Source organism: Mustela lutreola, chromosome X (genome assembly GCF_030435805.1).
Source record: "Mustela lutreola isolate mMusLut2 chromosome X, mMusLut2.pri, whole genome shotgun sequence".
NCBI lineage: Eukaryota > Metazoa > Chordata > Mammalia > Carnivora > Mustelidae > Mustela > Mustela lutreola.
In genome coordinates, this window is record NC_081308.1 from 4423023 (window position 1) to 4449645 (window position 26623).

At 49.3% G+C, this 26623-nt stretch overlaps 1 protein-coding gene across 5 annotated transcripts in view; it reads left to right on the top strand.

Moving 5' to 3' along the window:
• Nucleotides 1-26623, top strand: part of STS (steroid sulfatase) — a 269624-nt gene that overhangs the window by 74221 nt on the left and 168780 nt on the right. For all 5 annotated transcript variants that reach the window (XM_059158704.1, XM_059158708.1, XM_059158705.1 and 2 more), the window contains one exon: nucleotides 4673-4809. In XM_059158704.1, the coding sequence (XP_059014687.1) occupies nucleotides 4673-4809 (137 nt within the window). The remainder of the gene's footprint in view (nucleotides 1-4672; nucleotides 4810-26623) is intronic.

Sequence of the window (26623 nt, forward strand, 5' to 3'; positions counted from 1 at the left end):
CCAGGCCCTGGGGATACGCACGTCACCCGGGACACATTCCACAATCACCATCTTCTTCTTGCTGCAGAACATCCACGTGGCCTGGGACAAAGAGACGGCTTCTTGTGGAGGACTTTGAGTCTCCACACTTCGGAGCGGAGGGCCAGAGCCGTGTGGGTAATAGCAGAGATCGGATCCAGAAAGCACAGCACATTGCCTACGAAGGCCGTCCTCTCTGTCGGAGTGGGCCATGTGGATCTCTTTGACCTGCTTCGGACTCTGCCAGCTCACCTCCTCTTTACAAGAGAAGGAGGAAGCAGATCAGGGAATGGTATAGATGGAAACAGAAGACTCGGGGTCTCGTGCCCCTGAAGTAGAACGCATCCCGGGAATTCTTACGGGAGCTCTGATGTCCGTCCCGTCATTGCCATGGAGATGGAGACTTTGCTGACTCTGAAAAGAATTCACAAGCTGCCTAGGAACAGGTGAACTCAGTGAGTTCATTTGATTCACCAAGTAGTTTTCCCTTCGTGTACGCCAAGGCCACATTTAAAAAGGTTGATGCCAGTGGGGAGAAGGAGACCCATGTTTCTTGGCGTCTTGGACAGAGCAGGTGAACTTTGGTCACTCTCGGTGCGCAGAGCTGGTGATGTCGGGCCCTTTCTTCCCTAAATACATCGAAAACGATGCTTGGTGGCTGGAAAGAACATTTACGTTGAAAGAAACTGCTCTCTTTCTCTGCGAGCCACACATGTGTAGGCTGAAGAGGGTGTTTTCAAGGATGATGGCGTCATACGCACACCCTTGAGATTTGTACGGTTTACGATCTCTGGTCACTGCGTTCGTAAATGCCTATGACCTTTACCGCAGGCGTTCGGTTGCCCAGGCCTCCACGTTCAAGGCGTACTGAACAAACTCTGGGTGTATTTTGTATGTATACAGCGTGTTCTCCGCCAGCGCGTGGGTATTCTAAGAGGCTGTCATCAGAAGTGAGATAAACAGTAGTCATTCCCGGTTATGCTTAGGATGGGGCATCTGAGGACAAACCCACCGTCTGGAAAAGAGCTGGACGTCTGTTTTTAATCTCTGCCTTCCCAGAGCGGTGAGATCACGTTTCTGCCACGTTAACACACCCTGACCCCTGACTGGTCCCACAAGGGAGATGAGCGCGCTGTGGAAGTGATGGAAAGCATGGTGCACTGGGGGACGTCACGTGGTCATGGAGAGACGACGTCCTCACAGGAGGGTGGTGGGGAAGAGCTCCATCTGCTGTGTCCTGTGCTCTGGAGCTGTATAGGAGACTGAGACTTCCTCCTGCAAGTGCGGCTGGTGTCCTCAAAAAGCCCTAAAATGTGGGACCGCTGATAAATGGGCCATTAGGAGACCTGACCTTTTATCCGGTTCTGCTGCCGTCGATACTGGGCACAGTCGGAAGCCTGACATGCACTTACAGGGTAGCCTTTGACAGCCAGGCCTTTGACACCTGCAGCCACACCATGGTGGAAGTGGCCATACTGAACGGCTGGGATTTGGCCCAGAGCATGTTGCAAAGAAAGGGATCGCAGGATGACTTGATGAGTTTCAGTAAGCGTTGAAGCCACAAGCGGGGGTATCGATCTTTAATTCACGGCGACGGTCATGCATCAGAGCAGAATTCAGGGCCGCACACAGGGAGACACACACACACACGTTCACCCGTGGAAAGGTTAGGTAATTCAAGAACGGTCTTTCTGGGTAAGGCTAGATGCCCTAGGTTATTAGGACACAGGTTCCAGAGTGAAGGGGACCTCTGGCTCGTCAAAGGGGCCCCCGTCCCAGGTAGAGTGTTCTGGAAGCCATCTTCAGTTGTGGAGGGAGGCTTGCTTTTCGTGATTCCGCGATCCGTGTCATCCCTGACGGAGTGGGGCTTCGATAAGGCACTGTCACCCCCCCACCACCCCGTTCTCTATCAAACACACAGATCCCTTTTATGCCCTGGGATCATGGTCCAAACTGGAAATCAGGAGGCATGAGCCCTGCCTGTCGAGTTCACAGGTACACAGCAGGTCCAGGGAATGAGGGATGGGTGGTATCGGTCCTGGAGCCCCCGGGAATGGGATGTGACTCAGCTCCTTCCGGGTGGTGAGCGGCTGCCCTACAGGAATGCGGGCTGGGGCCGCCGACTTCCCGCTCTGCAGACTTTCCCAGAGAAAGCAGAAATGCTGGTTTGTGAGAGGAGCCCCGTGGGGGGAACTCCCCAGTGGTCTCGATATTAGCTTGTTTTTTTAGCGCTCAGAACCCTGCTGGATGATTGAATGGCTGCTCTGTCTGCACCTCAGCCTATACCCCGGCTGACTCTGCTCCCAGGGTCATCAGTTCCTGTCCCTGTCCCCAGGCTTAGCATGAACGTCCAGAATCTGTCCCAGCCCATCTGTCTGGTATTGTCTGAGTCGGAACACTTATTCCTAGCAGGACAGATTTGCTCCTACGGGGTGAATACACTCTCTTCTTCCTCTCCCCTTCGAGGGTCCGTCTAAGGAGGCTCTCTCAACCTTTTAAGACGCTCTTCTAGCGATGGCCAAGACACATGATTGATTTTCCAAAGCCACCTTGGAAAATGCATCTCCTCTCTCAGAATCTCATTTCCTATTACAACAATTTTAGTTGTTTTTGAGGCCTGCCACCTAAACTGCAGGGAAACTATCCGTCTGTCCATCTGTCTACCTAATTTGCCGCATAGGCTCAGTATCTTGCCGTCTCTGGGTTCGGACGATGAATCAATACATGCAGGGAATTTACAGCCAGAACGAGCAAAGGATCTTTCCTGCACCTGTTGCGTGGTACGGGCGTGTGGGTGGCTTTAGGTATTTTTATTCGGATCACACTGGGGTTGGAGAGGGGCCTCACAGGTGGTGATGGATGGGGTCAGAGTCTGGCATCCTCACTGGCCAAAAAGCTCTTGATCTAATGAGAGACCTCACAGTCACAACGAGGCTGCGTCCGCGGAATCCTTGCACAGAGAGCCCCGTGTGAAGCCCTGTCCAGCTGCTGAAGCCAATGTGCACACGCGGCAAGGGTGTGAGCAAAGCCCGAAATCAAGCCGCCTTTTAAACTCTTAGACGAATTGGCTTTTAGGACAGAGAGTCCATTGCATCTTTTTTGGGGGGGAGGAAAGAGTGGATTCCCTACTTTTCTTGTCTTTTTTTATTTTTGAAATAAAAACGTCTCTCCATGTTTCTGTGGCTGTGGCAGGGACATGTGCAACGCTAAAAAATTAAAGGACCAAAGCGTGTCAGGGAGAAAGTTGCAATTGTTGCTGTTGAAACGGCAACAGTGGAAATCCTGGTGTTCAGTCCGTCACACCAAGGACTTGCCTTCCGCGACCCAACATGTAGCAAAGCTTGTGTATTTGTGGGGTTTTTCTGAAAGTCTTTCCACCTGCACGGACTTTCATTTTATTTTTTAAAGATTTATATATTTATTTTAGAGATGGTTCCCAGTAACGTGCCCAAGTTGGTCCTGAGCCAGCAGGGACCCGGCTCGCTCAGAGTTTGAGTTTCAGGCTGATGATCTGTTTCAAAAGCCAACGGGAACCTCCGTGCGAGGAGCCGCCTTCCGTGAAAAGGGTGATGAGCAGCTGGTCTGCGGACGGCCCCGTAAGGCATTATGGGGACGGGACGAACCCAAGCGGTGTGCTCGTGGACGGCCCCGTAGAAAGGGGGTTCCTCCACATGTCGAGTCGGTCCTTCACTCCATCGGTGCCCGGCAGCCGTCAGAAGGGCACTCGGACAACAGCCCCGCTGAGACGGAAAGGCGTTTCTGGTGCTTTCCAGGACAAAGGTGAACTCGGAACCGCTTCCATGAAACCGAAGGGCCTCCTCAAAGTGCGTTGGTCAGAGATCAGCGCCAGGCAGAGAGCAGGTGCTGGGTCTTCCCGAGCCCTTCTCAGCAGACCCGGGTAAAAACCCCGAGACCTTCCCACACTCCCCAGGCTCGTGACTGTTGTCACAAGGCGCCCCCCGCCCCCCGCCCCGGTTGACAGCAACTTACAGCTCTCCTCCAGCTGTGTGTTCTCACCCGTTAGAACACAGGCTGCTTTGATGCACCGAGGAAATGCTTTTGCAATAACTTGACACTCTTTATCGCTTGGGACGCGTTCAAAGAATGTTCCCGGTGACTTCCAAAACGTCAGTGTGGACGGTGGGGCCTTTATTCGAGGAGACTAGTTCTGTCGTAGAAGGTGGGCAGTATGGCGGAACAGTTGACTTGGCGGTAGATGGGGGACAGGTGTTGCCGTAAGAAGTCTAGAAATGGGAGTATTCCAGGCAGTAGCTTGTGTGTGTGTGTCTGTGCGTGTGTTCATATTCCAAAGGGAATAGGCTTTTGAAGGCCCTCGAGTTCCTACTCATCGCTGCATAGAGAAGGAAGAATAGAATTCAAGGTCGTTCCCACAACAGTCCTTCCAGAGCTGTGTCCTTGGGGGACGTGTTGAGAACATAGCGGGCGAGCCTGCTGGCCCGGACAGGGCGACCGTGACTCTTCTCTTCATAGACACACCGCGCACGCGTCCGTTCTCCAGAGGACACGCGCCGTGTTGGACATCACCGTGGTGTGCTGTCTGACGTTTGAGACGGCCTCACGTCCTGCGAGTTTGGTGGCGGCGGGAACAGAGACCCACATGCTCACGGCGTTCTGGCTCTCTCTCCTCTCCTAGGCACGCCGGGACGCCGTTCCTCCTGGTCGTGTCGTACCTGCACGTGCACACGGCCCTCTTCTCCTCCAAGGACTTTGCCAGCAAAAGCAAACACGGCGCTTACGGCGACGCAGTGGAGGAAATGGACTGGAGCGTAGGTATGTGCGTGTTTGGCTTCCGTGGCGTGTGCTCACGGGGTCTCTGAGTCATTCTCCTTCTCCCTCACGTCCTGGGAAGGGCCACCTCTGCAACCCCATGCCTGTAAAGACAGCAGATGGGTTTTTGGACAGTTTGAAAAAGGCTGTGAAGACGTCTTTTTTTTTTTAAGTGTCCTCTCCATGTCCATGAGATCACCCTGTCCCTGCCGTCTTGGCTTTTCTCGGGCAGACCCGGGGCGACGTCGGGTATGTTCTGTAGTGTGTGAAGGGGAAGCAAAGGTTGGGAAGCCTGTGGTCTGACCCCGTCACTCAGCACCTGTCGTTGCCGGTGACCCTGTCCCTTGTGTGGATGCTGCGCCATCCCTGTGGAAAACAGGGGACACCGTTGTCCAAATGTCACCAGCCCGCAGGTTGCTTATGATTTTTCCTTCTCTCATTCTTCCTGTTTTTCTCTGTGCACCAAATCGATAGTTTTTCACTCTTTCATCTACATGATTTGGAAATAAGGTGACCATTGCCAAGGAGCATTGTTTGTTTTTAATTTTTTTTTTTTTTTTTTTGTGGTCGGTTGGTTTTGAGCTACAAATGGAACGTGATGCTGGTTGCGTATGGGGACGATGAGAAGAACAAGTTTTGGTTTGTTCCGTTTTGTTCAGTCTCGAAAGGAGCGTTGTGAGGAGGACTGGAGCCTCGTGCTCCCTCTAACTGTCCAGGCACAGCGTCCGTGAGTCCCAGAGAGTCTTAAGTACTGAGGCTTCCATTCTGTCGTCTCTCGTTGAAGACTTCAGATAAGGCAAGCCCTTGGCTTCTTTCTTCTCTGAGGGTCTGGGATTCTGTAGAAGAACAGAGAGGGGGTCCCTGTGATGAATGCTGGGGCTCACGAAAGCACAACATTCCCCTTTTTGAGACTGACGGGACAGATGCCTGTACTTCCGTGGCGTGTGCTCACGGGGTCTCTGAGTCCACCTCCTTCTCCCTCATGTCCCGGGATGGGCCACCTCCGCGCCCCATGCCTGTGAAGATTTTCATGTATGTCCCGGACGCCAGGACGAGCTTGACTCTCTTCTGCTTCCTTCAGTGTCGCCTGTGAATCCCTTTACGTGTTCCACACCTTCGCGGTGTGACTCGGTAAAACGTTTCACCTCCTGGATGACTGTTGTGTTTCTTGGATGACCGCATTGGTGGGGTAACACGCGAGCTCGTGCTGGTGCCATCCAGCGGACTGATGAGTTTTTGTTTCATTATCTTGCCGGAGATGTGTCCCCTGACTCCTGAGCAAGTCTGGCGCTCAGTGTTTTCCCCCTCCAGGTCCCCTCTAGAATGAAACAGTTCATGTTTTTGAGTCTTTGAGGGTGCGTGAGAACCCGATGTCCCATCTGTAGATGATTCTGTGCTTTTCTTTTTGCCAAAAAAGCAAAGCAGTGACGTCCATGCGTCAGGACATTTCTGCTGTTTTACCAGAACATCAGAGTGTTTCAAGGAACATCCCTTCTTTTCAAGAAAAGCCTTTCCTTAGGAGGCTGAGGGTGCTGCGGCGTTCTGAAAAATTACATAATAAAATGAAACGGGGATATTTGCTTGACAATGATGCCTCCTGCAAGAGAGGTTTGTAAGAGGGCAGTGGGTAGCAGCAGAGGGCATATCTCTTCCTTCTGGAGCATTTTCTTTCAAAATTTTGGACACGACCTCATTCTATGGAACCCAGCATTCTCCAGTGCAGGGTTCCCTGAACCTGGAAAGGCATCGCCATGACGAAAACATTCACTACTTAGTTGTGCTTCCTCCGTGGTCATTCCCACGCCACGTCCTTGTGTCATTGCCTTATTCTTAGCCGAGGGACGCCACTGTCTTGGGTAGCTATGGTGAGGGGGCAGATCTGCAGCGAGGACCACAGAAGGGGTCCTGCACGGACTCCACATGGTAGACTCACATCCTGGATCTAGAAATCCCTCTAAGGAACCGACGGGCGGTTAGCCTTCGTTCATAATCTCAGGGACTGCCGGCGCGGGGAGTCTGCACACGTGCCGTCCTCTGTGCCATGGGCCGTCAGTGTGGGAGTCATTGTGCTCATTGTCCCCATTCTGAAGGTGAGGCAGGTGAGGTGGGTGAAGGCTGACGCACCTGCCTGCCTCAGGTGTACATCTTACAGAATCAGTAGACGTGATGAGCAGGAACCTGAATGCAGGTGTTTCCCCAGAGTGCGAAGGTGGTTGCACCCGGTCCCACTGCTTCCTTGTAATGGGAAAGGCCACCTCGTCAGTGCCGGATGGCCAGCCATCAGTCAGAGGGAAGGAGTTCACTCTTGCATTACACACGTTTGTTGAATATGGGAGCCTAATTTTCTTTTTCGGAGGCGGTGAGTAATATGGATATGGTCCTTGACGTAAGGGAAGTTAGGAACCATGGAGGATTTAGCATTCTTCCAGGAGATCCAAAAATAACGCGGTGTGGAAAGGGCTGAATGTGTGTCCTGGCAAACATGCCGATGTGCTGCTCCAGAGTTTGGGGAAGGGATGGACGGGCATACGGGGCCAGTACGCACAGCCCCCCAGGTCATTCTGGCAGGATACCCTCACACTGGTATCCTGGGGGCACCTGGGAGACCTTCACAGGTAATTTTCAATCCCAAGTAATTCTGAAGATGTAGAGCTTTGGGGAGGAATAAGCCAAATCAGTGTGTTCAAATGGGCACCCGGTATCTTGACGGTGTGCCGTCCTAGCTATTCTCCGTCCCCCAGGAAGTGGAGTGATTCCTTCTTGGGATCTGTAAAGTCGAGCGGGGCAGAGGGAACAGGTGGAGGGCCAGAGGCGGTTGCCGCCGCTGGTTTCTTCTGTGTGCCTCGTACCGTTCCTCTGGTCTGTGGGGCAGAATCTGCATGCATTGACCATTCATTCAGAGCCCCGTGCTGTTCGTAGAGCCACGGGAAGGCATCATCAATCAGCACTTGCTTAGGATTCCACTAGCCCGTCCTGGATCCTACAAAGGGAGATGCAGCTCAGGCACAATGAGGTGAACGCTGATATAAATCTCGGGCTTCAGGTCGGTCCTTTCAACTAAGAAAAAGTCCCTGATGCTTCAAGGGTTGGGATTCCATGGCTTTTTTTTTTTTTTTTTTTTCCTTTCTTTCTTTCAAACCAAAACCATAAGCTTTTTTCTTCAGCAGAAGCACCACCAGCCTTGCTGTTGGCATGGAGAAGTCTTGAGGAGCGAGTTCTCCGTTGCCCAGTATCTGTGATGTGGTACCCACTGGTGGCTGTGTCTGATCGTCCCTTTCTCCCTGCCTTTCCCTCCGTGGGGCTGGACAGGGCCACCTTCTCTGGGTGCAGGGAAGGAACACACAGCCAACCAGAAGGAAAAAAGAGCAGATGTGTTCATGCAAGACAAGCTAGGTGTTATGGGACAGCGCGAGCTCCTCTTTTCCGTGCCCGACGTAGAGTTAAGCACATAGCACGTGGTATCTGTGGCCACACATCAAATCCATCTTGAGGAATGGAGAATAAATTGGAAGGTCTCATTTAGCAGGTCAGGATAGTCCCAAGAACCTCAAGGAACACAAGCATGGGGAGATTTGGGTGTTGGTCAGAGCCCCTCAAACCTATGGCGTAATTCTAACCAAGGTTTGGCTTATTGGGCAAGAGTCTAATGGAGTCTCACTTTAAACATGGACTCTTTCTAGGACCGTTGTGAGACCCCGTGGATAATCCCTCACTTAGTAGGTCCATGTGCCTGGGCCTAAGTGCTCTGGTTGGGTTCATGTAGAAGACATTTGCTTCTGGAATGCTGCAGACCAGGAGCATAGCAGGGGCCCCAGAAAATCATATTTAAGGGTGAAATCAGGGGAGTCAGGTGCCTGATACTTGCAAGGTCCTGTCCAAGGTGCTAAGATTGCTAGGAAAGCATGGCTTTTACCTGTGTGCATGAAGGTCCACCTGTGGGAGTGGATAAGCATGCTTTGAAAAGATACAGAAAACACTTGAGTAAGTCATGACTCAAGGTTTCCTTCTGTTTAAATCCAAGGTAAAAGTTGAGAGATGAACTTCCATGTTTCTGCTTCTCGTCAGCTAGCATCACAGGGTCTAAAAAGGCAATGGTAACATTCTTTTTGTGATTCTTTGGTTCTCTGAGGAATGTAATCTGGGCCACCATGCTGGATATTTCCTTTGGGATTCAGTACATCAGTTTTGTCTTGAGTGTTTAAACGCTCCTTTTCTTGATAAACGGGGACTCCCTCTAAAGCGTGTAAATAATGTGTTTGCTTCTGATGCATTCTGAAAATGGAAGGCCGGGTCAACCATTCAAAGGAAGGGCAAAACAGAAATAATCCCCAAAGGAAAAACAAGAAGTGTAGAAGACCAAGAAGAATAGGAATGGGGTTATCAGAACTCAGGGGTAAAGAATACTTCAAAAGACAGTCAACTCCAGCTAGGAAGAGGTGAAAAGACCCAAATAGGTTTAGCTACTAGGAATGTTAGAGTCGTAGGATGTACCCGAGCGCTCAATATTTGAAGAGCTCAGGGTCAGTGGGGGTGGGGTGTTTCTTCAAGCAGCACAGAGAGACGTGATTAGGGGGATAACTTACTGGACTCTGTCTGGTCTGTGTTCTGCTTGGAGGGAGACCAGGAGTCAGGTGTTGGCTCAGAATGGGCAATTGGGTAATTTTCAGTCTGGCATTGAGGCAGCAGATGGATCATTGAATAGACTGTTGACTGAAATGCTGCCAGAGAGTATCACAAAAGACAATTCAGCCTTGGAGTTTGGGGCATTAGGGAATGACCCACGTGTCAGGCCATGGCAGGGGAATGAGGAGAATGGGGGGCTAGTGGCTTGGGAGGTGATGGGCTGCACCTCCAAACATGATGTGTTGGAAACCTGGAAGGAGGTCAAAGTGTTTACATGGCAGAAGTGGAACCATTTCAGGTATGCACAGGTGTGGGGGATGCTTTTAGGGGTTTGGATAAAAGACAAGAAGTCAGGCTTCTTGTGTCAAGCACATCAAGGGACTGGAGAACCGGGGCATCCAGCTGGCTCCTTCTTTGTGAGTGCACGCGCATAATAGACACCAGGCTCCGCTCCCCTGTGACTGGAATAGCTGATTAGGTCCATTCACTTTCAGATGTCTGAAACAAGAGGTTGATGTCTGCACAAGACATTGTATGAGTAACGGTGTGCTTTAGAGGGAGCAAGTAGAGCCATTATGGACCAACATTCATTAACTGAGCTTCCAGTTTTATCAAATGCTCAGTGGAGACCTGAAAATTATTTCAAGGGTTGGTCACTGGCCAAAGTTCCAGGTTTTCAGTAGGTTTCTGAGAGGGAGGGAGGTGGTCTGTGCACACTAAAGCATGCTGGCTTCCGGCTCTGTACAGCACAGCCCCATCTGTCAGCTCCATGGCACGGAGGCGGTATTAAGAGTGAAATGCTGAGAACGCGTGACTCATTGTCACCTTGTAGCTGTGTTGCACATTGCAGTGGACTGTGCTCAGGACCGTTCCTACTCTGATGTAGTGGGATGCAGAACGTTAAAGCCTTTTGTAGTAAAACTCAAAAGCTTCTCATGTGGAACAAGTATGTCTTCCAGTCTTCTGCAACCAAGGTTGGATGTGTTGTGAGTTCTTGAGTGTTCTTCACTCACATTGTGCTTAAAAGTGTGCTGTGTAGAGTTTAAGTAAAAATAAATAAATGAAGCCAGGATGCCCTGGCCCCAGACTAGACAGAATGATGGAGAAGAACACTAAGCCCAGAAAGAGAATCTCTTGTAAATGTAAAGTTGGCCTTTCAAGACAGACGGCTAAGAATAGGTGATAATGTTAATTGCCATAGGATGGTTACACTTTGGGAGACATTATGATTACCTTGGTGGTACTGGCCCTGTAGTGAGTGTATTGCATGCACTGAAAAGAGACGGAGGGTATGATGATGATGGTGGTGGTGGTGGTGGTAGTGGTGGTGCTGGTGGTGGAGGTGAAGGTGATGGGGATGGGGATGATGATAGTGGTGATGGTTATGATGGTGATGGAGATGATAATGATGGTGGTGGTGGTGATGGTGGTGAAGAAGATGACAGTGATGTTGGTGATGCTGGTGATGTTGATAGTGAAGAAGGTGATGGTGATGATGAAGGTGATGATAATGAAAAAGATGAGGATCATAGTTGTGATGATGGTGGTGGTTAATGGTGATGAAGGTGATGATTTTGAAGAGGAGGGTGGTGACAGTGATGATGGTGCTGATGCTGATGATGATGATAATGATAGTGATGATGATGATGATGATGAAGGTGATTTTGAAGAGGAGGATGGTGATGGTGATGGTGATGAGGATGAAGAAGATGATTTTGAAGAAGAGGAGGGGATGGTGATGATGGTGATCATGGTGATGATGGTGATCATGAAGATGATGGTGATGGGCGCCTGGGTGGCTCAGTGGGTTAAGCCACTACCTTCAGCTCAGGTCATGATCTCAGGGTCCTGGGGTCGAGTCCCACATCAGGCTCTCTGCTCAGCAGGGGGCCTGCTTCCCTTCCTCTCTCTCTGCCTGCCTCTCTGCCTGCTTGTGATCTCTCTCTGTCAAATAAATAAATAAAATCTTTAAAAAAAAAAAAGATGATGGTGATGCTGGTGATGGTGATGGTGACGATAGTGATGGTGGTGATGATGGTGATGGTGATGGTAATGATGGTGATTTTGTAAAAGATGATGGTGATGGTGATGATGGTCATGGTGATGGTGCTGCTGCTGATGGTGGTGGAGATGGTAATGATGATAGTGAAGATGATGGTGATGATGATGGTGATGATGATGATGGTTATGATGTTAATCATGGTGATGATGATGGTGGTGATGGTAGTGATGATGGTGATGGTGATGATGGTGATGATGATGGTGGTGGTGATGATGAGGATTGTGATAGTGATTATGGTGGTGATGATGGTGATGGTGATGATGGTGATGGTGATGATGGTGATGATGGTGGTGGTGATGATGATGGTGGTGGTGATAGTGATGGTGATGATGGTGATGGTGATGATGGTGTTGATGGTGGTGGTGATGGTGATGATGGTGATGATGATGGTGGTGGTGATGGTCGGCTGCTGATGGTACTGTTGATGGTAATGATGATGGTGAAGAAGATGATGGTGATGGTGATGATGATAATGATGGTGGTGATGATGATGGTGATGATGATAGTGACGACACTGATGGTGTGATGGTAGTAGTGATGGTGCTGAAGGTGATGATGATAATGAAGAGGGTGATGGTGATGGAGATAATAGTTGTGGTGAAGAAAATGATGGCGAATGAAGAATGATGAAGATGAGGATGGTGATGAAAATAACAAAGACGAAAAAAAATGCGGGTCCAGACAAAGAAGGCAGTTTTTCAGGGAGCTGTAGTTTTGGCAACTAGAGTGACTTACCCAAGCTCATGGAGGGGGCATATGACACTGACCTGCTATTAATCTGGTTTTGTGCTGTGCCGCTGTCCCCCACTCATCTAACTGAACTGCCCATGCAGATTGAGTTTGGAAAATTGACCCGTGAAAGAATGCAGGGACATCATTACCGTTGGGCTTTACTTATCCAGGATATGCTTAAGCCAGCTCTTTTTAAGTTTAAAAGCAAAGAAATAAACAGCAAACGACAATACTGATGGACTCACATAAAATTTAAATTTCTGGACGTCAAAAAAGATAAATCAAAATACTGGTAACAAGTCAGTTTAAAAGCACGTGTAGCAGCTACTACAGAGAAAATCCCTGAAATCTAGAAGGAACGTGTACAAAGGAATGGATTAAAAGATAAATACCAGGAAAGGGAGTTGTTTGTGTCAACGTCGTGGGTCCGATCACTACACACTTGGTAGCATTGAGCATTATGATTTCTGAAATAATAATAATGATGACAATAATCACCTCCCCTCCCCCCCCAAAAAACCTTCAGTAATATGGTGAATGACACAGGAAACCTGTTAAAATGACGTGTGCCGTGTTATATGGGGTCTTCAAGAAAGCAGACATTTCTCTTGGCTTTTTTAAAAATTGAACAAATAAAAAGCCTGTTGTCATTTATGCAGCAGAGTCAGCACATTTTCTTACGCCCCTAATCCCAGGATGCCCTGGTGAAGAGCCAAGGTCGTCCAGTCTTCTCCAAGTTGCCGCTGCTAACCGTAGCGCTCAGTTTACTTACAAGGTCTATTTTAACGATTCAGCCCGTATCGGCTTTTTCTGAATCCCAAGGCTTCTCTGACACAATTATTAAAACTCAACTCAAGCAACAAATTGGATTTTATTTTCACACTGGTGCTTCTCGTCATTGAAAATTCCCTTTTGGAATTTTTCAGCAGACTTTAATTTGCTTGGGGGCGTGTGTGCGTGTGCGTGTGTGTGTGTGTGTGTGTGTGTGTATGTGTGTACATGGGGTCCTCTGACCTCATGTGTCTCTTCAGGTGCATCTTAAATAGCACACTTTTTTGGCAGAGTTTGTTAAATCTGTTTAATTCAGTAACTTCCGTGGGATGCTAATTCCCCAAAGTGGAGATTGATTAAAATTTAAGAAAAGGCAACAAAACAAGGAACTCTACTAGCTTACCCCAGACTATCAAATCTTGTGTATAGCCTTAGCGTGGTACCTCAGCTCTGAATCAGATAAAAGACCGCTTCCAGTCCTGTCGCCGTAAGCCCTTCTTACCAAAATAATGATGACCTAGAGCCTGCCGACTGACAGTCTCTTCCCAGAACCTGTATTACAATACCCCTGCCCAGTGGACAGATTTTTTACTCCAGTAGATCTAGCCAGGAGAGAAATGAAATCACTCCCAGAGAGCACTGTTTACCTGAATGCAGGATACCTAATGAGGTTGCAAAAACTTTAGGAAGACATCTAGGAAGTGAGACAATGCATACATTGTAAAGGGACGTCCAATACAGACCTGCCTAGGTATAATTTTTTCTCCACGGTCGCCAAACTGATTTAATCAAGAGATAGTATAAAGAAATCACATGCTTGATTTGCAAAGGTTTGCACTAAGCTTCGGGGCGTGTGCAAAAAAATTCAGGAAATGTGCCGTGGAGGTAGGTCAGAACACTTAATGTATATTTTTAAAATACAGAACTTCCTCCGTGTCATACATGGGATGTTGTTCCTAGTATATAATTTTATTTAAGTTCGTACACCTTCCAGATGTGAAGAAAAAAAAAAATAAATGAATTTCGTGTACATGAAAATAAAATAATCCGGGCCAGGATTTTCTGTGATTGTCACTTTCTGAGATGTGTTTGAGGACTCCCTTATGAGTGCTGGTTTGCAGGACACAGCCAGCACGGGATGGCCCCGACCGACGTGGAATCTTGCTTCCCTCTGTGCTTCTGTGTGGGGACAGTTTTCTGTCCATGCAGGGGCTGCCCTGCGGCAGGACAAGCCAACAGCTGAGTCCTGGGTGCACAGAGCTCAGGAGGACAGCTTGGAGGTACCTGTCCATCCGCATCTCAGTTTTGCAACATGGCTTTGCCATCAATATTTTTATTCTAGTTTGAATGTTGTCCTCATTGTGGTTGTTTTTCTAATTGACAAAGTAATCGGACACGAGCAAAACCAAAGAACACAGACCCAAGTGGTGTTACAGACGTGCCTTCTCCGTGATGGGCAGCTTCACAGACCATCTCAGACACAGAGTCTACTCCTTCTGTGTTGCCCATATTATATAATAAATTAAGACATGGTCCTATTATTAAGAGTGTTTTATACAAACTCTCCACACAGGTTTTTGGGACCGTGGAGTTGCTACCAAGTTGTTGTTTTTCTGTTTCAGGTAGCACCATGGTGACGATTCTCTTCTGTTTATCTCTGTGAATTTGTGGGATGTTCCTGAAAGACAGGTTTCCCAGAATTAAAAGTGCTGAATCAAAGGGTCTTAGAAAATTGAATTTTAGTAGGTACTGTCTGAAACCTGTTGTCTTTTTTAAACCTTTATAGGGGGACACACATTGGTAATGTGTGTGGATACTAGTTTTCTTATAATTTCAACAGATCTAGGTATTATGATTTGGAAAAGATGTTTACTTTTCTGTTTCTCAGGTGAAAACTGCTATTTCACCATCTCAGTGTTCCTTCCAGTTACACCTTTAGTTGAAACTATACATTTTCATGCCGTTATGTTTTTCCTTCTAAGAATTCCATTCTCATATCCTTTCAGTGCTTTTTATTGTGTTGTCTATCATTTTTGTTATTGATTTTTATGGGCTCTTTACATAGAAAGGACATTAATAGTTTCCTTGTTGTATGTTACAATTTTTTTCCTGCTTTTTTTGTCTTTTCATTTTATTTGTAGGCTCTTTTTCTGGTGAATTTCTGTGGTCAGATTTGAGTGCCTCTCCTTTGTGACTTTGGGGATTGCCAATGGGTTTTAAAAAGGCTTTTTCTGCCTACAAAGTTATGTATCTTTTCCCTTGTGTTTCCTTCAAATATGTGTTCGGTCTCATGCTTTACAGTGAGGTATGTAAAGTATGGAAAGGAACAGGTGTGTGACCATTTGCTCGTTGTTCTAGCTGTTGGTCCCAGGTGGTCCGCGCTCCTGGCTAGCGTGGTTGTTGAGGAAGATGGATTGTGCTGTCCCAGTGCTGCACTTTGCCTCTGGGCAGCAGGCGTCGGGTCAGGCTCTTCCTGCAAGGTGTGTGCAGAGTTGACACTAATGAGGCCCCCAAGGCCACTCTCAGCCTGGTCGGTGTCGACCAGCGGTCACGTCCCAAGGTGAGCAGCACCAGTTGGTTCATGAGGGAAGGTCTGCTCAGTGAGTGGGCGGTGCTGACGGTTCCTCCCGGGGTCATCACCAGTGGTTTTGGTGCTAAAGTACATGAGGGCACGCAGGGGGGTCTGTTGCACCCCTCCCCCCCAGCACCTGTCCGCCGCAGGTGTTCTTGCTGTTCCTGGCTGGGACACAGACCCTTCGGATCACATCGGGATGCGGTTGTCCCCAAATGCCCCCAACAGGACATGGCTGCTGTGCTGCCTACCGTCTTCCCGGGCTGCAAGGGAAGCCTGGGGCATCCTGACCTCACTGGTGATCCCACTCGCGTCCCAGAGCTCCAGGTGTGCTCCCGGGACTCTGCGCGGCTGCCCCCTGGAGGGGCTCTACTTGTAGTTCATCTGTTGAGTTGTCTGACTTTCAAAGAGAGTTAGGGAGAGGGAGGAGGCAGAAACTAGCATGTGTCTGTCTCGTTTCCAGGATATTCAGTGGCCGGTGTTAAAGCCACACTGATGTTTGCCTTCAGCACGGGGAAGAGAACAATGAAGGATCATTAGAAGACATTTCTAGCATGTTCACGAACATATGATTTAATGAAAAGCGAACAATTCGCAAGCTCGGTTCTTTCTTCCACCTAATAAGGCGACTGGCCAAAGGCCGTTAGGGATGTGGACTGTTCCTGGATGTTATGTTAAGTGGGTGGCTCAGGGTCATGGGTTTACGTCTCCCTCTGGCTCTTCTGGTTTCCTCTGTCATTCCGAATGTCCCATAGCCACAGCGCTGCCAGCTGCCCCCTGCCGTAACGACTCTGATCCTCCTGATGATAAACATCCTGATCCTCACTCAGGACCACCTTCTGTCTCCGGGCATCAGGCCTCCATACTCATCTTCATTTGGTCTCCTGAGGACGGACCCTCGCTGGCCCATTTGGCCGATACGGATAGGAAGGCACGTGGGAGAGATGAAGTGTGCCCCTGCAGGCTCTCTCAGCCGAGAAGGGGCAAGGGTAGAATTCAGACCCAAGACCATGCGTTTGTGTCCTTGATGGTATTGAGCAGGACGCATGGCCTCGTGACATGTGACTTGTGCATGTTTTGGCAGCCGCCGTGCTAGGAAAGGGTGGAGATTTGGGGCCCAAAGCTTGAGGTTCTGCTGCAACCCCGGGAGCCCCTGGCTGGAAGCCGGGGCAGATTATCATTCTCACTGTGCTTCTCTTTCCTCGTCTGTAAAATGGGGTTATACCATTGCCTGTGTTGCTGGATGTCTTGAAGCGGTCCCGGGATGTATGAAGACCTCTGCACGTTTTGCTATGATGGTGATGATGGCGGCTGCACACACAGCGCCCATCGACTTCCTCCTGTCTTTCTGTGCCTCGCTCGTGCCATTTCTCTAAGTAAACTTCCTAATAATGCTCATTTGCTGGAGGCAGAAGGCACGTGGCCATAGATGTCCCAGGACACGGTTTCATGGGCTGGAGTCTTGCTACCCATCTGCCCGTGAGACAACGGTGACCGCCACCTTTCCATGTCTCTGTCCTCCGAGATCACTGAGCCTGACTGTGTGCCTACAGTCTGTACGAGTGGCATCTCCAAGGAGCCCTGAGCAACGGGAATTCAGGTTTGCTCAGAGCCTGGTGGTTGCTCACCATCTGCCTTCTGAGCCGACTGCTGGGCTCAGCCGCTGGACCCGCCTCTCTCAACATGGCACCGGAGCTCCGGGCTGGAGACGGTGATGGCTCAGGACTCTTGTTTCCTTAGGAACAAGGCATTTGGGGAGGACCGTTTCCTTATGACAGTGTGTACATTGTTTTATTTGCTCCCAAGCAGTGAGGAGAAAAGTAGCACGTTTCCATAAATGACTCCTTCTCGATCCAAAATAGATCTTTTCCACGGGGCACCGCCAACGCCATCGATGCAGAGAGTTCCAATGGGGACAGAGGTCTGTCCTTTCTGGACTTCCACGGGTGCTTGCGAATTGCACACCCGATGTCCTTCTCACGTCTCCAACTGTAGGCGGCGTGTCCATTGGCTTCTGACGTTTACCAGTCCCTGACGTCATAGAACGAGTCCTCAGTGACATTCAGCTGCGGAACACCTTGAGCCCGTCGTCGTGGCCAAGCGTAGCTTCTGCACCTGTGCACATCTCCGTTTAACGGAAGTGCTTATCGAAGGAGCGCTGTTGTCATAACGTCGTTTCATTCCGAAGTAAGACAAGACTCGGGAGAGAACAAATATGACAAAATTACCGCATTTTAAGGATTTTAACTTGAATCATTGGCAGGTGGAATTGCCTATCAGATACTTTTGTCGGCACTGCTGTGTGTTGCCACGTCTCTCCAGTAACAGCATCGTATAAATGCATTTATGCGTCTCAATTTTAGCAAGTAAACATGCTGTACTTTAGGCAGAACACAACCTACAGTCACTAAGTTTCTTTGACCATCTCTGAAGCCTCGAGGACTGACTTTGAGGAAAAAAATCCATTTCGCCTTGTTGACACAGCTTGACATTTAGGTTTTGTTTTCTGCTATCTTGCAGCTAAGCAGAGGGGAGGCCGAGAAGTCAAAGCACATTGTGATTTATTTTGACGTGGAAGTAATTAACGGTATTCGCACGTAGGGTGGTTGCCTCCGTCTCTGAAATGCTTTGTCGTTTTATGCACGGGGGTCTCTCTGGGCGGGCATCCCAGCTGGGGGCTGCTTCCGCACAAACCCAGCTCCAGCAAAAAGGAGCAGGTGCTGCTCAGGTGCCGTTGGCCCAGGACGGTTGCCGTCCATGAGGCAGAGGAAGGACAAAGGGAATCTTTGACCAGAATAGTGTGAAGGACACAGGGCAGCCACAGTGTTGGCGAGGACGGGCAGGATCCTCTCCAGACAGTATGCGGTCCCCTGCCTCTGTGTTTGCAGGAGCTTTAATATCCTGCCGGGTTCCTCCCGGCCTGTCTCACCAGGAGTCAAGAGATGCCCCAGCTGATGTGCCTCCACAGGTGACCTCTGCTTGCTTGGCCACAGCTTCATTTTTCCGGACCTCGCGTTGGAGTCCATGCCCGTGCCACGGCGGCTAGCCTCAGAAAGGCCGTTTCCTTATTCTCCCACGGAAACTATCTATTTTATGTGGAGGAGGGCTCTTCTTACCTTGCTGGTACCTGGATCTAGGTGGCCCTGGAAATGCACACCATAGGCCAGGGCCATCTCTTCCCAGGTTCACTGTATGAAATGCCACTGGCCTGCTGTTTGTTGTTGGTTTTTTTTCTGCTCTGAGAGCAGCCATGGGAGAGGTCACAGAGCTTGCTTTTATTTTAGGGGGAAGGATGACATCTGGGTATGTGACTGTCAGCTCTGCAGATCTCATGGGCCCTCTGGAGGTCAGCTCTGCAAATCTTACTGGGCCTGTGGAGGTCAGCTCTGCAAATCTCGTTGGGCCTCTGGAGGTCAGCTCTGCAGATCCCATTGGCTTTCTGGAAGTCAGTTCTGCAAATCTCATTGGGTCTCTAGAGGTCAGCTCTGCAAATCTCATTGGCTCTCTGTCCCTGTCTGCTCAGCAGGATCTGGCATCTGTGCACACGGGTGACCTCCTGGCATCTGAACATGGAGCTCCTCGTGCCCACGGGATGTGAGTTCCTCAAACATGTTAATCAGGCTTTGCACTCAGCACTTTCTGAGGAGATAAAGGATAGAATTCCTACCAGAGAGCCAAATGCGGAGTAGTGTGTGGTTAAAGACAAAGACACATTGGGCCACCAGGGACATACGAGTGGAGCTGTTAAAGTTCGTTTCTGTCTGTTCCTCCACGACCGTCTGACCCATTTGCTCACCCATCAGACATGCTACATCATCGCCGCCGTTGGTCCCAGACCCTGCCCTCACCTGCGTTCATTTTCATTGCTTTGTTCTTCCAGATTCACCCTCATCTTCACCAGGACATGCTTTTCTCCATTAACCGATTCTTGGTGGTGGGTGTGCTGCATGTAAGCACATCTGGGAAGCTGCACATAAATCACAGTATCAGAAAAGCCCAGTGACGGGGCAGCAAGAGTAAAAGAAACGTGCATGGTGCACATTTTCCTTTCTCTCTCGTTCCTGTGTGGGTTTCCAGTAATGCTGCATGTGTAGCAAAGTACTCCATTGTGTGCAAAAAGCGGTTTTTGCAACCTTAGCCCAGGGGTGTTAAAAACTACAGAGTAGGAGACGGAGAAACACGGGGGAGGTCACCCGGGCAGGATCAAGGCACGCGTCTGGCAATCCCCGCAAACATTCCGCTGTAATATTTAGTTGGAAATGCATTGTCTGGACTATTGATTCTGGTTCTCTAAATTAATTTAGCTCATAAATCATTAACCTCTGGATTTCATCAACTTTCTAGGAACGTTACGGTTTTTACAAAGCCCGAAGCTTAATTTTACGTTCCCAGGCTTGGACGGATATTATTTTACCTTGAATTTACATCTCGAATTAAAATGAATCGATTCTAATGCTGTTGGATACATCCTTTCCATAAACCGAGCAACATCATAAATTATCCAGGAAATCAAGTCCCAACTAATTCGAACGGGATTAGTAAAACATGTGGGCGCGTTTGATAATATGGACGTGAGCCGCCATCCCCCCCCCCCCCCCCCCCGTGCATGGAGGAGGAACGTTGGTTGACCAACAGCTGCTGGCCTGTGGAATCGTTTGGTGACACTCCGGTAACTCACTGAAGTGTTGCATGTGGGTTCATGAGTTTACGGGGAGGCGTTCTTCTCATGTGTCCTTTATAGCCGGAGGGGAATCTGGACTGTTGCGTTAGCTGGGGCGGGAGACGGCTTCTGTCCAGCTGCGCACTGTCTACGCAAGCCCGTGTGCAGGCTTTTGTAGGGTGCATTTCCAGCTCCTGGGTTCTGACACTCCGCCAAGCCCCATGTTTTCACGTTTGCCCTGTATACCGTAAAGACATCTGCGTTCAAAACTGGACTCCCGATACAGAAGACAGTAAGACGTCCGTGTGGGTCGTGCAGGACAGCAGTGTTTGGGGTAATGTTTCCTGCCCCTTCAGTTAACCATTTTAGCATGTTGAATTTGCTCGTTACTGTTTCTAGGCATGGAAGGAGAAGAGGCAGGAGGGCCCGGGAGGGTGAGTTAGAGCAGTGTTTGGGTGACATTGCACTGCGTACCGCTGTGTTTACTTGAAAGGTGAGGTCAGAATTAGAGGTCAGGGGGGGATCTGAGACCTGTTGCTTTGAAGTCAGGACCCAGCGAGGACCTGTCCAGAGATCAGACAAGATGCCTCCCCCCGCAAGCTGTCTTCTGCCCGCTTGAATTCATGGCATTAATCAGCTCTCTGAGGTCGTGGCTTCAGAGCACAGTCCAGTGCCCCATATGCTCAGGTAGTCAACAAATGTCCTTTTTTTCTTCTTCTTATTTCCCACATGTGGGAGACCTCTTTGCCTGGAATGTACACACGATGCCTCGAAATCACTGTGACCCCCAGTTTACCGGGGCGCAGCTTCCCTGCACTGTCTCCCAAACTCTGAGGTGACACATGGGCTTGACGGGGAGATCGCCAGCTCTTGGAAACAGTTCATGGATGAGAAAAACGTCTGATGGAAAAGCAAACTTGAATTCACACCGTCTCTGAATATCGCAATGGCTACTGTAGCTTCCGTTTGAGATGGCCCGCTCTGGACCTCATGCCTTCTGGAAGAGTCCGTGTGCCCAGAGCCTCGGCAGGAACGGCGGAACTCTCCCCGGGAGCCTGAGCACTCAGAAGGAGACGCAAAGGTCACTTTGATGAGGGGGGAATCACCAGGAGGGGAGCTCGGTGCAGTGTGAGCCCGCGTGCCCGGCAGGCCTGGAATTGGAGTTATGTGCCGGTGGAACGGAATTTCTGACTGTGTGCCTGTGGCTTTGGAGATGGTAGAACCCAATGCCAATAAACAAACAAACAAAACGCAACAGCAACAAAAACCCCCGCTTGTAAAATAACAGTGAGTGTGGGTGGTGTCCTTGAGCATCAGGAATGTTGATTGGACCCTGCATGCCATGAGGCAATGTCTGGAGAACCCCCAGGGCAGGTTCAGCCGGTGGCCGTTCAGAAGGGCAGAGCGCTGCCCCCAGCGTCCCCAAACCTTAGTGTCTAGCAGACAGGGACGTGCAGGAAGTACAACGGCCTGGCGGGTTCACGCGTGGGAAGGGCATTTGGTCCCTCGGAGCACTGCTTTTGCAGGCAGTTCTGCACCAGTGCTGAGAGACCCTGCTGCCCGTGTCCGCCGTGCCACTGTGATGTTTAGGACGCTAGGGAAGCATTGACCAAAAGCTCAAACTCGGAGTGGCTTCCTCTGAGTCACAGGCACGCCAGCTTTGGGCTTCCTCCCACACACGTGTGTGATTGCCCTAAACAGACGCGGGGACACTATTCTTCCGCGTGCCTTTGCCTCGTGGACGCAGGAGAACCCCGGTGAGCTCACGGGGGGGTGAGAATGAGCTGAATAATAATTCAGATTATTTTCAGCAAATGCAATGCCCCGGGGTTGGGGGCGGGGGCGTGGCAGGAAAAAAACCAGAGGTTACTGTTAACCCAAGAAGAGAGCAGAGTCGAGCCGCGAAACAGCCCAGATGGCGAGCGCAGGTGCGGGGGATAAATCACACATTACGGCTGTGATGAGGGCACAGACAGGCTTAATGGAGGAAATCACAACATTATCATAACAACCAGGTACAGCGTGAAATAAGGAAGTATTTCCCGGAAAAGCGGAGCTCACACAGGAACTGACCGGAGGGAGACGTTCCAGCAAAGAGGGAGCCCAGGGTCATCTGTAGGAGAGCCACGTTGGAATCCTGGGCTTTTCCCTTTGGTAACTCCCCTAAAAATCCCAAGTCTACGTTACTATGTTTCTTTCCTGAGTGTAAAGTTAGGTGTGAAATTGATACTGTATCCAAATCTCATGATGAAATCCCTAAATGTCAACCATCTCCTTTTATTACACATCAGCGTTTCTTAAACATTTAATCACACGTGCGCTTTCTTCCGGAAAGTATGGCCTTTGCAGACGGACAGATGTCATGTAGGAGCGTTTCAGAAGTTCTGCAGGCCCCAGATGGACTGAATCAGTCTTCCCGTTAGCGTGGTCCCCAGGGCGGTCAGTCGGCTCGTTAAAATTGGGAGAACGCCAGTGTGTGGTGGGAATGTGCTGGGGAACCTGTGTTCTAAATACAAGGTCTCCCTTGTTAGTCTTCATCCCCCAGAAGAAGGAAAAGCAAAATACCTACATGAATGCCTAGAGCAGCCTTGTTGGATGCCTTGGTGTCGCGTTGGCTTACCTCCCCGCAGCTCTTTGCAAAGTGATGAGCGATGTCTCCTAAATGTGTTTTGAGGGAAATTTTCATGTCCCCGTGGGAGATGTGAAAGTCCTCGAGATGACTGAAGGGGGATCCCCACGTTCGTGGGTATGGTGAGTCTGATGGAGCGGAAATCAAACAAGATGCGGCGTTGGGTGCTTTTTACGATATTTTGCTTGCTTCTCCGTAAAAATACCCTCAGATGACAGATGAGAAGTCTTACCAAAGGACGTCAGCTCTGCCCCCACAGCACAAAAGCCAGCTCATCGTATCCATATCTCTGGGGACGTAAGAGGGGAGATAAAGAATCCCATCTCTGGGATTTCATTTTTGCTCAGATACTTTTTTTTTTTTTTTTTAATGTGTGAGCGTTTGACCTTGGTTTTATGCTATAGATAACTCATAGGCTTTCCAACGTCTCATCTGCGAGATCTCTTGAGCTCCACGTCATAGAGAAGATCAGAACCAAATTTTGGAAATCTTGACCATTTGTTCTGGAAGTACTAAGTCAAGTTTACCTGCGTTCAGCGGGCGCTGCTTCCCACTGGAGAGAGAGTAAATGTCTTTGCGCTTTGGCAGTTGTGTCCTGAAATATGGGACGTGGGCTCTGCTTCTAATCCCACGTAAGCTAACAAAGAATTGCCTTTCTAGGGCCACTGACAGTCGGATTTCTCTGTGCCGGTCGGTAATAGGTTTGGGAGAGCGTGAGGACACAGGTTAAAGCTAGCTTTCTAGAACAACACCAAGCACGGCACATGCCCCACAGAGGGTCTGGGCCACCCTGACAGACTGTCGTTAGCGACTTTCATTTATTAATCTTCAGCTTCTAACCCCCCCCCCCGGGATCAGTTCAGTCCCACCATTAACCTGTTGATCAGATCAAACACTTCCTAAAATAGTTTTAGGGGCCCTTCTTTTGTTCCCTGGGGGTCATGTTGAGTCGGTGGAAATTTTCTTAATTATTCTTGTTGTCTGCTGCTTGAAACATTTTTTTTTCCCCTTAATAAGAACGGTGCTTCCGAAGAGGTAAATGGTTATTTCACAGTATTTTGGTCCAATATTTTGTCTGGACCGACCTGCCTTGTAGGAGAAAAGACAAAGACAGAACAGCTGAAATCACAAGTCTTCAAGGAGGCGAGCCTGTTTTCTGACTCCATTGTAAGAACCAGGGTGACTTGATCAATCCTAGCGTGACCAGTCTTGGTCTGTGTGGTTTGAAATTCCCCTCTTTTCTGTCTCCTGGCAACACTTTCACTATTGGACATCATCCTCTCTGACTTAGAAGTTAAAAACCCCACTGAGCCCGCCGGGGACAGACGAGTCCAGCGAGGTCTCTCTTATACGAGCCAGGAGGCAGAGCCTGAACCCTTAGCTCCATGTGGAAGCCTCTCTGTTGGGCAGGATGTAGAACTGGCGTGTGCCTGGGGAAGCCTTCTCTGTCCTGCGTGGAGGGTCACTGTCTCATTCTCGACAGCAGTTTGACACTTGTTTGTGGAATGAACAAACGGAATGAAGAACTCTGTCGAAATTAGGCTTCTTCTGGAAGCCACATTCACACCCGGAGAAGGAAGGAGCCACATCTGTACATTTTCCAAATTGTGTCCTTCTGGTTTACTTACAAAACCCGGGTCCGAAGTTCTTGCTTTTTGGTAAGCTGGGTCTTGTTGTCCCCAGTTAAATAGCCAAGTGTTCCCGAAATGGCTTATTTTCTGTATGTGTTTCGTGCAGGGAACCATGTGAGAAAGGTTTGGAAACAACACATTTCATTTATAAGCTATCCTCCAGCCCACCGTCGGTCATTTGAAACTATCATCCCGTATGGATTGGTATTATTATACCTTGAGAACCTTGCTGAAAAATAATATTTGTGGACCTCTGACTTGCGGCACGGTGCTCTGAAAGCAAGAATAATACACCAGCATTTGTTCTCACGGGAGATTTCCGTTCAGCGTTTTTAGAAGAGAAATATGTTAGACCGTTACGGGATCAATCTTATGAAAACTTAAACAGTTCATGGGCTCGGGGTTTTACAAATGAGATTCTGACCTAAGACCTAAACTGCATGGGATCCAGAGTGCGTCTTTTGGGGAAGAGAGAACTCAAAGGAAATCAGAAAGCTGACAGTTTCTGCACACATTTGGCCAACTAGTCCTTTGTTTGCCGATGCGTGATGGGCTCAGCTAGATTCTCTTGTATTCATCCGAGCCCAGCTGTAGCAGGGCACTTTTGATGAAAAAAATGAAGTCATCACTGTAGGCAACGGATGAGAAAAATTGACGGGGACAGAGTGAATATCTTATTATGGTTATTGGGAATACTGGGGTTTGGAGGAAATCCCGGGGGGGTAGGAATGTTGGCATGGGGAAAGATATAATATGTATTTCATAGAAGGAGTCTCGGTCGCAAGTACAACTGTAGGTTCATCTGGAGATGGAAAGGGCCTGCCGGGGACATGGAAAACCGGTGTTGCAGCGAGCTCGAACCAAGAACACCGGTCTCCCAGAGGCTCTGAGGGCCTGGACCACTCTCGCCCAGGCACCCGCCCTCCGCACGCAGCCTGTGCTGCCCAGATGCTTCCTGACGCATGTTGGGTACGTGGATGAGGAGTCTTGGATGGAGACGTTGCATCTGAAAAGGCACTTTTTCAGAACGTAGCTGGCAGTTTTTTTCAGCAGTTTTCAGTTTGCAGGAACCTTGAGTCGTAGGTCCTGTTTTCATTTTCTCCCTTTCTTTTGCACGGGTCCCCTTAGAATATCGTGAATTGGCCGGGTGCATGGGGTGCCCTCCAGCCGACGCAGATGCTTATTGTTGACTAGACGTCAGACTTTCTAGAAGGATTCACTGTTGGAGTCCTGCATTCTGTGGGTTTGGGCTGTGGAGTAATGACACGTACCCATCATCATGGGTGTCTTTTCTTTTCTTTTTTTTTTTTTTAAAGATTTTTTTTTCTTTTTTTTATTTATCAGAGAGAGAGAGGGAGCGACAGCAAGCACAGGCAGACAGAGAGGCAGGCAGAGGCAGAGGGAGAAGCAGGCTCCCTGCTGAGCAAGGAGCCCGATGTGGGACTCGATCCCAGGACGCTGGGATCATGACCCGAGCCGAAGGCAGCTGCTTAACCAACTGAGCCACCCAGGTGTCCCATGGGTGTCTTTCCGTTGCCAGATGCCTCGGTTTTTTTTGAGCAGCATAACATGGCATTGTCTGGTAGACTATGCTTCATCGAGACTGCTACTAAAGGACATCTTGGTTGTTTTCAAGATTTTCATAGTAATACATAAAACTGCTGTTAAATATGTGTGTGCAGGTTTTGTGTCCATACAGATCATCCCGGATGGCACAGTTTTTTATTAAAAAATCATGCTAAGTTTCTTCTGAATCTATGGAAGGTGAATTCTGTTCGAAATGGAGATGCATAGCGGCACAGCTTTTGCAAACTAATAATGACAACACAAGGAAGTAAAATCTTCAGTCGTCTGCTAACGGATAAGTCCGTGTTCTTTTTTTTTTTTTTTTTTTTAAGATTTATTTATTTATTTGACAGACGGAGATCACAAGTAGGCAGAGAGGCAGGCAGAGAGAGAGAGGAGGAAGCAGGCTCCCGGCTGAGCAGAGAGCCCGATGCGGGGCTCGACCCCAGGACCCTGGGATCATGACCTGAGCCGAAGGCAGAGGCTTTAACCTACTGAGCCACCCAGGCGCCCCAGTCCATGTTCTTTGACTCTGAAATTGCTGTATGAGTCCAAAGGGGCATTTTCCCTT